This window comes from Hetaerina americana, unplaced genomic scaffold (assembly GCF_022747635.1).
Source record: "Hetaerina americana unplaced genomic scaffold, ioHetAmer1.1.p SCAF_4, whole genome shotgun sequence".
NCBI classification, from domain to species: domain Eukaryota; kingdom Metazoa; phylum Arthropoda; class Insecta; order Odonata; family Calopterygidae; genus Hetaerina; species Hetaerina americana.
In genome coordinates, this window is record NW_027286985.1 from 28055513 (window position 1) to 28069572 (window position 14060).

At 33.8% G+C, this 14060-nt stretch overlaps 1 protein-coding gene across 4 annotated transcripts; it reads left to right on the plus strand.

The window, feature by feature from the left end:
- The first annotated feature begins 17 nt into the window (after nt 1-17).
- Nucleotides 18-13664, plus strand: Dd (CTD nuclear envelope phosphatase 1-like protein dullard). Of its 4 annotated transcripts, none has more exons than XM_071590273.1 (6): nt 18-257; nt 1266-1332; nt 1779-1969; nt 9493-9721; nt 10903-11059; nt 11176-13664. In XM_071590273.1, exons 1-5 carry the CDS (start codon nt 159-161, stop codon nt 11046-11048), a joined length of 732 nt encoding a protein of 243 aa, XP_071446374.1. In that variant the 5' UTR covers nt 18-158; the 3' UTR covers nt 11049-11059; nt 11176-13664. The 4 variants fall into 4 exon arrangements, with proteins under 4 accessions (XP_071446374.1, XP_071446375.1, XP_071446373.1 ...); XM_071590274.1 differs by having other exon boundaries at nt 11236-13664; XM_071590272.1 differs by having other exon boundaries at nt 10903-13664.
- The last annotated feature ends 396 nt before the right edge of the window (nt 13665-14060 follow it).

The following is a 14060-nucleotide window of genomic DNA, read 5'->3' on the forward strand; positions in this document are numbered from 1 at the left end:
TGTGGATGCGCGTAGAAAATGGGTCGATCATGGCAGCTTTGTGTATTTCGGCGGTTTTAGGTGTACAATAAAGTTAATTGTATAAGTTTAACGTTGAAGTGCTTGTGTTTGACGTAAAGTTTTATAGATAATTAAGACCGTTCAATAAGTGCATACCAATGCTGAAGCAATTGCAAATGGGCCTTCGCGCGTTCTTGTTACTGGCATCGAGAGTGTGGACTTGTGTTTGTTACGTATTGAAGAAGCAGATTAGAGCTGTAAGTAACGTACAGTGACTTATTTTTGCCAGAAGAATCACAGTATAGTATTATTTTACATCTTCTCAATTTACTTAAATGGTTGGAGAGCAGTTTTGATTATTAATACAATGTTTGAAACCGCTAATAATGCTTCCTTAGGTGCCCTTGTTGTTAATTAAGTTTCATGTGTTTAATTGCTATCAGTGTTCTGTACAAATATTGAAACATTTGTTCGCTGGTCCATTTACAATATTATTCAGTAATTTGTCTAACTCACTGGATAAACACGATGTATTATCCCATGTCATATTGTTGTCATACTCTGCCGGTATTGCACTAGTCCCGTAGCAGTGTCCTTATTTGTTCCTGTGTTTGTTAATGGTGTCTCACGAAATTTACCCATCGCGTCTGTCTATAGGAGCCTCTTTATTCAGCAATATCATGAAAATTTATATTTTTGGTAAAACGCGGCAGTTAACCGATGCATCTACCTGGTTGTACAATATATCTTCATGTAGATTTTATTTATTGACCGTGACCTTGTTAAAATTATTCCTCCTTCGTAGCCGTGCTAGCAAGGTCTGTGGCAATTTGCCATGAATCTATTCCTAGTGACCGGAGATGGTATGGAGATAACTAGTTTCTGTATTCGTCTTTCCAGAACTTACTCATGGTATTGTGATTTTTATTGATAAAATAAATAACTATTTGTAACTTACTTTATATAAGTAATGATTTAGACCGAACGAAAGTTTTTCTTCTAACAATTTTATTGGCAAATGTTTCCTTCTGCGCTTGCCATAAGTGCTGCGCTTATTGTATAGTACTAGATTGTGTATAAAAATAACTTTCTGTGCTTCATCAAGTAAAGCTCTTCCGGAAACTTCGTGAAAAGTTTTCATAAGTTTTAATTGCAAAAATTTGATTTTTAATCAAAAAAAGCCAGCGGCACTAATGAGTTTCTTTGTATAGCCACCTTGTACTGCATTGCTTTATGTTTATTAAAAATCTTAATTCTACTTTTAGGTTGCGCAGCACCAGCCTGTCAAATATGAGATATTTCCTCTCTCACCGTTGTCCAGACATAGGCTCAGTAAGTGTTTGATGTGTACTCTCTGGATAGCATTGAAATTATCAAGTATAATTTTTATAATGTACTCAGATTTCAGTTTCGTTACTAGATAAATATTACAATATGGGTCCTCCCTGTCCAATTATTTCACTAATTTGTATTTTTCAGTTAATTAGCATATCATACGCCATTATATTTTTGTACTACTTGCATGAGGTTATGTCTTGTTAAAAATTGTGAGTATGGTAGAAACTATTAGTTTTAGGTGTTTTTGTAAAATGTTAACTGAAAACTCTTGGTTTGAAAGAAATAAATTGACATTTGATTTATAAATTCAATTTGAAATTGTAAATTATGTTATTTTTTGTAGACTTGAGAATGCAATTGCTATTACAATGGGTTTTATTTAAATTATTTCTTTTTTGAATCAGTGCATATGTTAGATTAATTCGCTTTTATCTTTACAGGTATAGTTAACAGAAAAGTCCTAGTCTTAGACTTGGATGAAACACTAATTCATTCACATCATGATGGAGTTGTTAGACAAACGGTTAAACCCAGTACTCCACCGGACTTTGTCCTCAAAGTGACGATAGACAGGCATCCTGTTAGATTTTTTGTGCACAAAAGACCTCATGTAGATTTTTTCTTGGACATTGTAAGTAATATTCCTTTACGTCATAAGTTAGCATAATGTTTTGGCTGAAATTGCAATGTTTACATCACTTCTTGGTAATAGCTTTTTGGTAAACATCTCGACTGAGTGGAGAGTACATATGTGAATTAATATTCCTTATTAATCCATTTATCAAAATCCCTTGACCAAGTGTTATTTTCTATTTGTATTAGGGTCACTTTTATTGTAGTATTGAGCTTTGCAATTTGCAGTTGTTTTCTGTTACTGTTATTGAGAGAAAGTTTCACACTTTGAAAGAAATTACATTGGCATACAGGCAAAGAACCCTTGCCCTGAGATAATCATTCATGGCATCACATTCTTACAGCTTTCTTTTAAAAGGATTTCATTTTCTTATAGGATTATGTATTTAATGTGTTTATGACCTTAAAAAGTCACTATTAGTTTTAAGATCAAGATCAAAATAGCATTTGCCAAAGTGTCATTTCTATGAAGGATGTAAGAAAATAGAATTTTCGATTTTAGCATAATATTTTTACTACAATTGGATGAATAATTATGGTATGAAATCAACTTTACTAGTCAAAAAGTTCGTGACAAAATGGTTTTCTTTTTTCATTGGGTTTATGGAATTTATTTTATGTTTGCCACTGTGCATGAAAGTTACTATGTTAACTTACTTGCTAATAGTGTGAGTAAGGTTAATGTAGTTGAATAAGATAATTAATTGAAGGAGGTTTTTTGAGGAAGTGTTTATTTTGAAAGTGACCGTTTGAAAAACATCTGGGATATTTGAGTAGTTTTTTCTCAAATGGAGCCATTGATTTATTTATTAGTATTTTACTAGCAAAATCCTTGTTAGGTGGTGTAATTGAAAATCTCCTTGAAAAGGATAAATGAACCCCTTTTTATACCGACTATATTAAATAATATTTCTTTAAGCCATTAAGGGTTATTTCACACCACTGTAAAAGTAAGAAAGGAGGGAAGTATTGAGCTTGGTATGGTGATTAATGGGGAAAGTTAATCCCTTGCCTGCTAACAGGTGCATTCAAAATATTAAGACTTTCACATTTACACGGGGAAGTTGTTTAAAAAAGAGGTTTACAAGGAAATAAATCCTATTGCCTGGGACCATATTCAGGAATTTGAAAATACTAGTCATGCTGGTTAGCCCAAAGTGGTTTACAGGGAATGTTTTTCCCTTGCCAGGAAGTGGCTCAGGGCTACCTTAAACCACTTAAGTGTTAACTAGGAAGAGACCAAATAGTTTTGAAAAGACATTAATCCAGGCACCAGGGGCTTACTTCAGGGGAATAATACACACTCTCAATCTCACTCCCTTAGGTATTACAGAAAAGCAATACCAACATTCAGGAATATAAAGTGGACAAAACCCTGGGTAGCCTGATGGCATTGTCAAAACCAAAAGTGGTAGGGAGTTAAGCCCCTTAGTCTAAAGAAAGAAACAAATGGAAAATATTGGAGGAAGGTAGAATATCACATAAAAACTAAGGAAATATGATAGTGTGAAAAAGGGATATGCCTATTTCGAACACAAGGGGGTCCTCATCAGTGCTCTGGAGAAGAGAAATCACACAACAGAAGGTTGAAATGAATCAGATTGAGGAAACCTGGGGATAGAGGGGGAAGGAAGGGAACACACCAATCTCAATATTCCTTTACTGTTTCAGTGGTGTAAAAAATCCTTCACAGCTTAAGGAAATATTATTTAATATAGTCAGTCTGAATAGCTCCTTGTTTGAAAAATCACTTTAACTTTTGAAAGCATTCTTTCTTTACCTACGTAATTTATAATAAATTATTGTCAATTGAAAACTGGTTTTGTTGATGAATTACTGTGGAGGATTTCAAAGATTTTCGTGAAATATTTTGTGTGTGTATCTTCTAATCTGTAATCCTAAACCATTGCCATAGCATAGGCCAGGAGTAATTTACATTTTCAAGAGAATGTTATCATTTGGTACAATGTATTTTGAAAATGTAAGAATGGCAATGTAAAAATCATTAACCATTACTGGGATGCAGAACAGGATTCCGCGAAATTTAGCCGAGTGGTTTATGCAGTTAAGCTGCTTAGGCATCCTCTTAAACTAATGAATTTCTCTGTCAGTGCAGATGGTCTCTTTCCATTGAAATTCTCACATGTCTGTACACATAACTGTAGAATTGTAAGCATCTTAATGGTTAAATATTGGCTTTAACCTAGGGGACTTTGGTGCAATGTAAACAATTATGATTAATTCATAACATTGTACCCACAAGATTTTGATCCTATAAAACCTCTGGGAAATCAGAGCATAAGAGGACACCTTAGTAGATTTAACTGCCTGAAGCACTCAGCTGGATTTTAAGGCATCCTGGTTCGAAACCCAGTCTAGGCGAATGAATTTTACCCCGTGAAAAATCAGGAGATGACTTTTTGAAATAATTGTTGCTGTTTCCTGCAATTGTTTGAATTCTCTGGGGATGTATGTTGTTCCTTTCTATGTCATGCATGTATGCAACTTCCTTGAAGTTGAAAACTGAAGCTATAAAGCTCATAGAACATTGCCTAAAATTTCTGACTTTAGGCACTTCAAGAAGTTCCTTCATAAATGTGATATTTTTTGTCTATTCCTCATATTTGAAACTGGTAGTGTGTGAAAAATTGATGTGGACAGCATATTTATTTCCCCGTTGTTTTCCTTTATATAAGCAAGAAAATGACAGCATCTATGAATTTAGATTTATATATGGTTTTCTTCTGTTCTATTTTGAAGTTTCTGGTTAAAGGCATTGTTTTTTAAAATGTCTTTTGTTTCTGGGAAGAAAATCGTTTTATTAAGTAGAATGATCAATGGGTACAGCTGGGTGTCTATAATGACTGGTATGATAAATGGTTGAGAAGCATAGATGTTTTAAATCTTATCTTAATCGATTTAATGGGGAATGGTAGCTTAATGGGTAGAACACTTAGCTGTTGACTGAAATACCCATATTTTATTTCAGATGATACTTTTGGGCAATCCCAACTTTGACAACAGTGTGATATTTTGGGCACCAGATCTTTCTGGGAAACCATGGGTATTACAGGAATAGGAACTGGTCCCCCTATGTTGATGTATGAATTTCAGATGTAGTTAGGCTTACTATTAGGTTAGCCCTATTTTACCTATCAAACCAACCTTCAGGTTGATAATTCTGGGGGTGCTGGTGTCCATGTAACTAGCATATAGATCATGAAAACTGATGGTTAAATAAACGGAAATGAAAACTGTTGTTATTAAAACAATATATTTAAATAAAAATACCTAAGAATGATACTTATTTAATTAAAACTTTAAACATAGGTATTGTGAACATCTCCTCATTCACCATATTCTTTATTAATATGAACATCAGTAATGCAAAATAAAAGTCAAACAATGAAACCATGGTTACCCTAACCACCACAGTGATCAACCTAAAAATTGGCTTGAAAGGTGAGGGTAGAGCTCACCTAAGTCCACCTTGGTGTGTGAAGTTGACTCATAAAGATGAGAGGACTAGTGGTTGGTTTTAGGGTGCATTGGCAGCTATGACCATTTTGCGGGGAGGATGACTAGTTTCTTTCCCTGTGACACCTGTGGTTTCCGAGGAAGATCTGGTACCCAAAAATTATACAGTTTAGATGAAACTCAGTGTTCCCAGAGGTGTCCTTGGGAATCAAACCCAGGCTCTCCAGTCCGTAGCCCAGTACCCTCCTCGCTAGAGTACCGTGCCCCTTAGCCCCAACAAAAAACCTGAAATGTCCTTTTCTCTCATGTGACAGTAACAGAATAAAAATGTTAATAATTTAGCCACTTTCTTGTCTGTGTGTTCAAGATAGTATCTCAAATGCATAAGATTTTTTTTAATATAAAGAGGAAATGTGTGCAATGAATTAATGTTTTCTTATGGAGAGAGATATGAACATTCAGGAGCAAAAACTAATACCTTCAAATTATGTATATCGCATTTTGCTAATTTTCTTGTCAGTTCTGGCCAAATGTCTACCTTTATGCCAAATTCAAGTTGCAGTTTTATAGCTTGACTTGAAGTTCAATGCATGGATATACGAAGTTCTTAGGGACTTGACAATAGATTGTCACCTTACAGACAAAATGACCAAGATGTGTTTTCTGAACTTTTTTTTTATTAAGGTTCAAGTTCCCCTAACAGCTCAATTTTTCCATTATTTAATGAAATAATAAATTAAATGTTACTTCACAGAAATTCATATAAGTTAAGTGGCATTAAATCACAGGGAAAGTTTGATTGTGGCTTTAAGGAAGTTGCAAACACCCTTGTTTGCATTTGACTGTGAGGAAACTATCATGCCTCTGCATAGCCATATTGGACCACTGGGTTAAATTAAGATAAATAGGCACAATTATTGATAGTTTCCTGTATTTATTCTTCACATACATGATGAGACAATCTTAATTGGAACACACACTAGTACCCTACATTTTCATTCAAAATGCAAAGGTTAAATCAATCGTTTTCATACAATGCAACAATTTCAGAGTGTAAAAATCATTTGCCTTGACTGGGATTCGAACCCAGATCCCTCGGATGCCTGGCTGAGTGCTTTATCCATTTGAGCTACCAAGGCATTCTCTCATACTCCAAAATTTTAGGGGCTTTAATGGAGCATGATTTTGTGATGAAATGCTGTGCATACAATGTCTGAGGCATTCATAGTGCTATGCAAAGCACCACAATCCACAAGGTTGAAGCCAACTTTTTAAACACTATGATGTTTTACCTTTGACAAATTCCAAGAAACTGCCAGAGATGCCAAAACGGTAACTTTTAACCATTCAAGATCAAACAATTTTTAAATACTGAAATTTTTGCATTGTAAGGCACATTTAGTGGATGACTCTGTTTAAAGTTACTTTTATAATATTTATTTAAGAATGACGTTGCAATTAGGCAATTTTCATGGTGGCAACGGTCAAGTTTGATCAATAATCACTCTTATAACGAACATGCATATATGCACGCACTAGAAAAACAGATAGGAGACAAAATATTCGTACATACTATATCACTTCCAAATCACATACAGAAAGCTGTACACCTCACTTACCAACAGTATTTTAATAACTACAATAGTATCAATGAAGTTTATCACCCAATGGCTGCTTTACACTTATTCTTAAAACTCTTAAAATTGGATGGAAAGGGCTCAAACAAACCTCCAGGCGGTTGGTTCCAATCAACAATAGTTCTATTTAAAAAAGAGTATTTTTTCTTATTTGTTTTTTGCGTTCTCAATTTTATTTTGAAACTATGGTCGTTTTTTCCCTTAAAGTTAGGCTTTTCTATCTCTTTCCATAAAACTTCCCATACTTCATCATTTTTAACAATTCTATACATCGCGCCTAACCTATTCCTTTTTCTTCTATTTTTCAAACTCTCCCATTTCAGTATATCCAACATTTCTGTGACACTATCAGTTCTTTTGTACCTTCCGAGTGCATATCTTGCTGCCTTTCTTTAAACTTTTTCTATCTTTTTAATATGTCCCACCTCATATGGATCCCATACTATGGACGAGTATTCCAGAATAGGGATAACCAATACCTTATATGCTATACCTTTTGTGGGTACGCTACTTCCTTTTAAATTTCTCATTACCCAATGCAGTACTTTAAATGTCTTCTGTGTCAAATTATCTACATGGACTCCCCACCCAAGATCCTTAGTTAAGTGAATGCCTAAATATTTGTAATGACTGCTACATGGGATTCTTTCTCCAAAGAGGGTGTTAATTTCCTTTTCTGCATTGTCTTTATTTGAAAAATTTATATTTAATCATACTAACATTAATGCCATATTATTATTTGTAACCCTGTCACCAAGGCGATCTCTTTCATTTTGTAGTGTTACGCGGTCATTTACAAGCTCTACCTATATGTTTATAATGCAGTCATCAGCAAAGAGTCTTATTTGGGAATGTACTGTCGTGGCATCTCCTGCAGTTTCTTGGGATTTGAACATTCTCATTATTGTAGGGTGTGTATGTGTTTATATATGTATATGTAACTAAATATCCTCATTACTCTGCACATTTATGCGTAAATGGATGATTTCCTTAGACCCCACACCGAATGCAGTAGCTTATGGGGTATTTTGTAAATATAATAAAAAGAATTCTCAGCCTTTCACTGAAATGGCCACTGCTGGTGGATCGATCTAAGGAAAATTCTAATCAGTTCATCTCATATTAATGTTGAAGTGAAGTATAAATTTTCATGCCGTTTGTAATAATAGTCTTGAAGAATTACATGGATTGTTCAATAAGTCCTTAGGAAAAAAAGAAAAAGACATGTTGGGTAATTTTTTTTAATTTCAGCAAAATCGCCTTTTAGACTTTTCACTGCGTTTTTCAAACTTTTTAAGCCATCCTGAAGGTAGGATTCTGGAAAGTCCTCAAATAGTATTTGTATTAGTGATGACCTCTTTTGGCATTATTCATATTTTGCAGAGCCATTTTTTCAAGTTTGGAAATAAAAAATTCAATGGGAGCCAAATATGGTGGATGTTGTAATAAGGTAAACTTCAATTCCATAATTGTCATCATCAAAACCATATAGGTGTGCCCCCCTGCATTTTCTTGATGGAGGACAATTTTTTTCTTTGACAAATTAGGATTTTTTTCTTGATTTCTTCACTCAACTGGTGCAATAATGATAAGCAATTCTCTCCATATAGTGTGTATTCTTTTTGCCCATAATCGATGCAGTCCCAAAAAAACCATGGTAAACTTCTTGCTGGCTGATTTCACCATCTTTGCCTTCTACAGTGTGTGAGCACCTTTTAAATCCAATAGTTTGACTGTTTCTGTCTCTGGAGTGCATTAATGTATCAATGTATCATCCACAGTTATGAATCAATTCAGAAACTTGTCAGAATTGCAACGGAAAAGTGCAATCCCTATGGTTATCATTTTGTAACATTCTCTTAAACCCTGCAATTGTGACTGATTTGGCTATCATGTCCAATTTCGAAATAGTTAGGAATCAAATTTGTCCTTGCTTCACAATTGTTTAGTAATTAATTTCAAGGTAGAGCTAATGGGATCGTGTACTTATCTGAAATTAATTTCTGTTATTTAATAATAAGTTCATAACAGGTGTCATGGAATAGATACTCTTATTAGCAAAAATCATGCTCTCTTCATTTAAATCATCTTCAGTGCTGTTGGTGCCTCAAGTACCTTTTCTTCACAATCGTAATCAGCAATTCACAATTACAGCTCCAAAAGTGGATTCATCTGAAGAAAGTACAGGAGAGTTCAATTCATTTCAGGTTGATGCTAAAACAAAAGGGTGATGCAAATGGATGATTACCTGACCCTGTATAAAAGGGAATATTTGTTCTTATATCCATATTTCAAGTCACCCACTACGGCATTTACGTGACTGTGACTACAGTTGTCTATACACAACATGCTAATTTTAAGAGTAATCTTAATTTTCTTGAACATAGTTTTTCTTTTTTATTTTCAGGTCTCGCAGTGGTATGAATTAGTGGTTTTCACTGCAAGTATGGAAATATATGGTGCCGCTGTGGCTGATAAATTAGATAACAATCGGGGAATTTTAAGGCGAAGGTACTATCGGCAGCATTGTACTCCAGACTGTGGAAGCTACACTAAAGACTTGTCAGCCATATGCCCCAACCTAGCCAGTATATTTATTTTAGATAATTCTCCTGGTGCTTACAGAGCTTATCCAGGTAAATAAAATAGAATGCCTTTGAAGTTATACAATAAGTTTTCAAGACTCATTCCTTTTATTGCATGAAATGAAATTAGTTGGTATGAGTAATAACCTCATATGCTGAAATGTTTTTATGCTAAAAAATTCTTAACCATGCTATCATTGCCAAATTATATTAATGCACACACTGGTGCATATTCGTATTGAAAATTATATTTGCTCTCTGGGAAAAGTTGATCTTTAAGAATCACTAGCATCTATTGTTTTCCTTAATAAGGTCAAAGTTGTGTGTTTACGTTTCAAATATTTTTGGTCGTAAATGGAAGAAATTCTTCAAATTTGTATGTTTTGTAAAGACTGATTTACATTTTAACAATTATGTCACATTGAAATTAAATTTAAAACACTTCGCCTTTCCACATAAAACACTTCTATTACGACCTAGGTTTCGTTATGGTATAACATCAGATGATCAAAGAATTTCCACCAAGTGACGCCAGAAACTGTTTCATTTAATTATTCACATCTAAAAAATTGAATATTTTGTTTCCTTAGTACAAAACAAAGGGCTTTTCCACTTTTTATTAATATTCATGGTTTGAGAATTAAAGTAATTGCATTAACTAAGGCCATCTACTTTCTATGTATGTGCATGTGCTTTGTTTTCCCTAAATTCAACCTCTCATTTGATATATTCAATCAATCAACATATGTGCATTAGAAACATGAATTCATTCATTTTTAACAATGAGCATTTTCTTGATTCAGAACCATGAGTTGCTTTGTGGGTGGGAAAGCTCATCGTGTGTCAATATTTGATGGATGAATTACACCGTGAAAAATGTAGTACTAAATGCATTTTCTGACAAATAAACCTCTGAGAGACATATTATGAATGGATACAGAACAGTGATGTGCATTGACAACTGATGTAAATGACGATGTACATAACGATGTAATTATAGGGTTTAATTCTAATGATGATAGGGTATATTTCTTGCAAGTTTTGCTTAAATGAAGACACATGTCAGGGGTCCTGTTGGTTGTTGTAATGGTTTCTTAATATACTACTCCAACTGCTTCCTGAAAGCATTCATTTTGTATCTTTTCCTTCATTATTATCATATATTGTTCTGTGCAATTAATTGGGTTAGTGCTACAAAGTTAAACTTTTACTTTTTCTTAATTATTTTCCAGAAAATGCAATTCCAATTCAGTCTTGGTTTTGTGATCCAATGGACACTGCTCTTCTCAACTTACTTCCAGTGCTGGATGCGCTACGTTTTACACATGACGTGAGGAGTGTATTAAGTCGCAACTTGCATTTACATCGGCTTTGGTAGCATATGTGAGGGTAAGTGTGTACATAATTTGTGTACTTAGTGACTCTGTGCTTCAAGAAAGTGATGTTAAGGAAAGTGTACATTTCTGTTGTGCGTGAAACTTCAATCTAGGCTTTCAAAATTCCAGAATGAAGATTATTTCACAAAAAGTCTAATGGACTACTTCCTCCCATCATATTTTGTACAGGTGAGAGGGTCACATTATGGTTCAGAAATGAGAATAGATATTATTACAAGAGGATTGTGGGAGTGTGCTTCAGAGAAATGAAAGCCTATCCACCAATGACAATGAGTGAATGTTCTTTAAAAGACAACTCTATCTTAGAAATCTACAACGCTATATGTGACCAAGAAGTTTGCCTCACTAAACTAAGTCATTTTGTGTAATATGTAGCCTCCCATCACTGAAAGACACTTAAGGCATTCTGAATCTAATCTATTGACATGCACAAATGGTTTAATTAGATAAAATAAGGTAGGAAAAATTGAGGCTTTAGACAAAGTTTCAGTTATAATTGTTTTCTGTATCAGAAAACATGATCATATAGCTTAGGGATCATGACTAAGATTTTTCTAAGTGGCAAACCTGAAGTTCTGTCCTTGTGCATTGAAGCTACATGTAAGAGAATGAAAACTTTCAGAATTTTTAACTATAAAACAAGCAAGTTCCAGTTACTGATAGCATAGTTTTACTTGCTGGCAAAAATTATTTTCTACTGTTAACCTGTACAAATTGTGGTTTCCTATTCTGTAAACATGGGAAATTCATGTGAACATTGTCAAAAAATAAATTATGAAGCTAGTCCTTTATTAATTTTGAAAAAAAAATGGAATTATTATGTCGGGAAAGCAGATTTCCAGTTGTGGATACTTATAAGTATGGGAATCATAGCGTTCTTACCCTATCTGTATCCTATGAGGTTTTTGGAGCCCCATCAAATGGTGACCAGCTCTAATTGCTGTCATCAGTGTAATTTTGATTATTTTTTAGAGGACTATGGGTTTAATGCCAAACATAATGTAGCTCTTTTATCTGAACATTGTCCAGGGTGCTTTTCATGATTCCATTGAGATAACTTTGTGGTTTTTAAGTTTGAAGGTATCATGGTATAGAGAGTAGTAAAAATGAATTGGTTTACATCTTTGTTTTAAGTTGTTACAACTTTAAGTGAGAAATGTTTATGTGACTAAATTATGATTCTGTAATTTCTTCAAGAATTTGAATGGGGAATTTGCTTGGTGTAATAGGAGAGTTAGATGGGAGTATAGTGCAAGCTCATACTGGATAAAGGAATGGTGGTTGTTGATTATGTGTTGTCTGTTCAGATAAATTGTTTTGACTGAATATGATGAGGTCTCATAGCATGTCTTACTCAGGAAGGTTAAAAGGAAAGTGGAACTTCATCTTAAGTTAGGACAAATTTGAAGACTCAATCAAGGGCTGATTAAAATGATCAGCAAAAGGTTGTTTTTGTATTATCTCTAAGCATGGTGTTCTATCAATGGTGTTCAACCAGTATTTGCTGTGTGTACAATGAGAGTCTTTATGTTGTGTCAACATGCCATAGATATTTGTACTTCATTTTATCAAGAGCAGTTTTATTTCAGGATCATTCCTGAAATGAATTGTGCCCTACTGTATTACTGTTAGATGCACCCAATTTTGAAGCTGTAATGGTGCATTGCTGGTTATGTTTGCCAATACCAGGTACTTGAGTTAGACAATAACTGTGCTGAAGATGCACTAAATGAGGAGGAGAGTATGCATTTGTACAAATATGATTATGTATTCTATGGCACATGTTGCTACATTAATGTTCACTCCCAGCAGCTCATTGCACCAAGATGGATATCGGTCCCATAAAATGAAATTTTGTACTGTCATGTTGCTACCTACGATCTCATTGCCCATGTCATATTATTTTTAATATCAAGGTATGAGCCATGAATTGCTTGACATCATGTTTGCATTGTCTCTTTAGTGAATTTTAATTGTCATCTGTCAAGTATGATTTTAAGATATCCAAAATGTGTTTTGTGATTAATTACAGACATCCAAATATCCTTCAACATCATGAGAGTGTTGTGTAAATGTGGTTTTATTGTACATAAAGCCTATTTTTAAAAAAGTCTTATTGTGATTTATGCCATCTCTGTTTATACATTCAAGTTACCATGTCTAATTAAAACTTTCACACATTAGACAAAATTTATGAATTTGTTCAGGTATAATGTGCCCTGTTTTTGTTCATATGTCTTAAATGTTCTTGTTAACAAAAACCTTTGAAAAGTACAAATATATAATGAAGGTAAAACAGAAAATATTGTGGTGTCTTAAGGTCATATGGTAAGTCATTTGGCATTAATTGCTGCTAAATGAGAAAGGTAGTTTTCATCCCAAAATCAGCCTTTGTTATTTTATTTATTATATTAGTGAAGGTGATTGAGATATAATCAAAACCTTTGTCTTGGCAATGAAACCACCTCCTGAATAATTTTGCAATTTAATTAATTAATCATGTTTATAATCTGGCACCCACAAATTTGATCAAAAATTGATATTTGATCTAGATTAGAGCTGTAATTTACTTGTGAGTGTTGAACTAAAGGGAAATCTTAGTTCTTTCTACTTGACTGTTCATTTCCTCATTAATTGCCCTAGTGTGGTTACAGGTCTTCAGTGGACAAGATAATTCAAATGTGCCATTTACTTTAAGGACTTTATTGTACACTAGTCGATATCAGTATATATATATAGAGGCTATATAGTCACTTGATATTCCTGATAAATTTAAAACATGGATTTTATATATATGGATTATTAGGAATTTCCCACTTTTTTTCAGGTTTTAGGTTTTTTTGTGTCCCTTGAGCTATCCAACAATTGCTCCCTGCTTTTTTCTGACTCTAAAAGTGGTTTTTATTACTCTTCTCATTTTATCTTGGATGATTTGACTTTGATATTTCTTAGAGCAATCAGAAAGTTGATCCCCGGAGCATTGTTATGTTGAC

Bases quoted from the DNA above. Each gene is read 5' to 3' on its own strand.
- Dd (XM_071590272.1), top strand. From the start codon at position 159: ATGCTGAAGCAATTGCAAATGGGCCTTCGCGCGTTCTTGTTACTGGCA. The intron at 258-1,265 runs GTAAGTAACGTA...TTCTACTTTTAG, and splicing joins TGAAGAAGCAGATTAGAGCT to GTTGCGCAGCACCAGCCTGT. The intron at 1,333-1,778 runs GTAAGTGTTTGA...TTATCTTTACAG, and splicing joins GTTGTCCAGACATAGGCTCA to GTATAGTTAACAGAAAAGTC.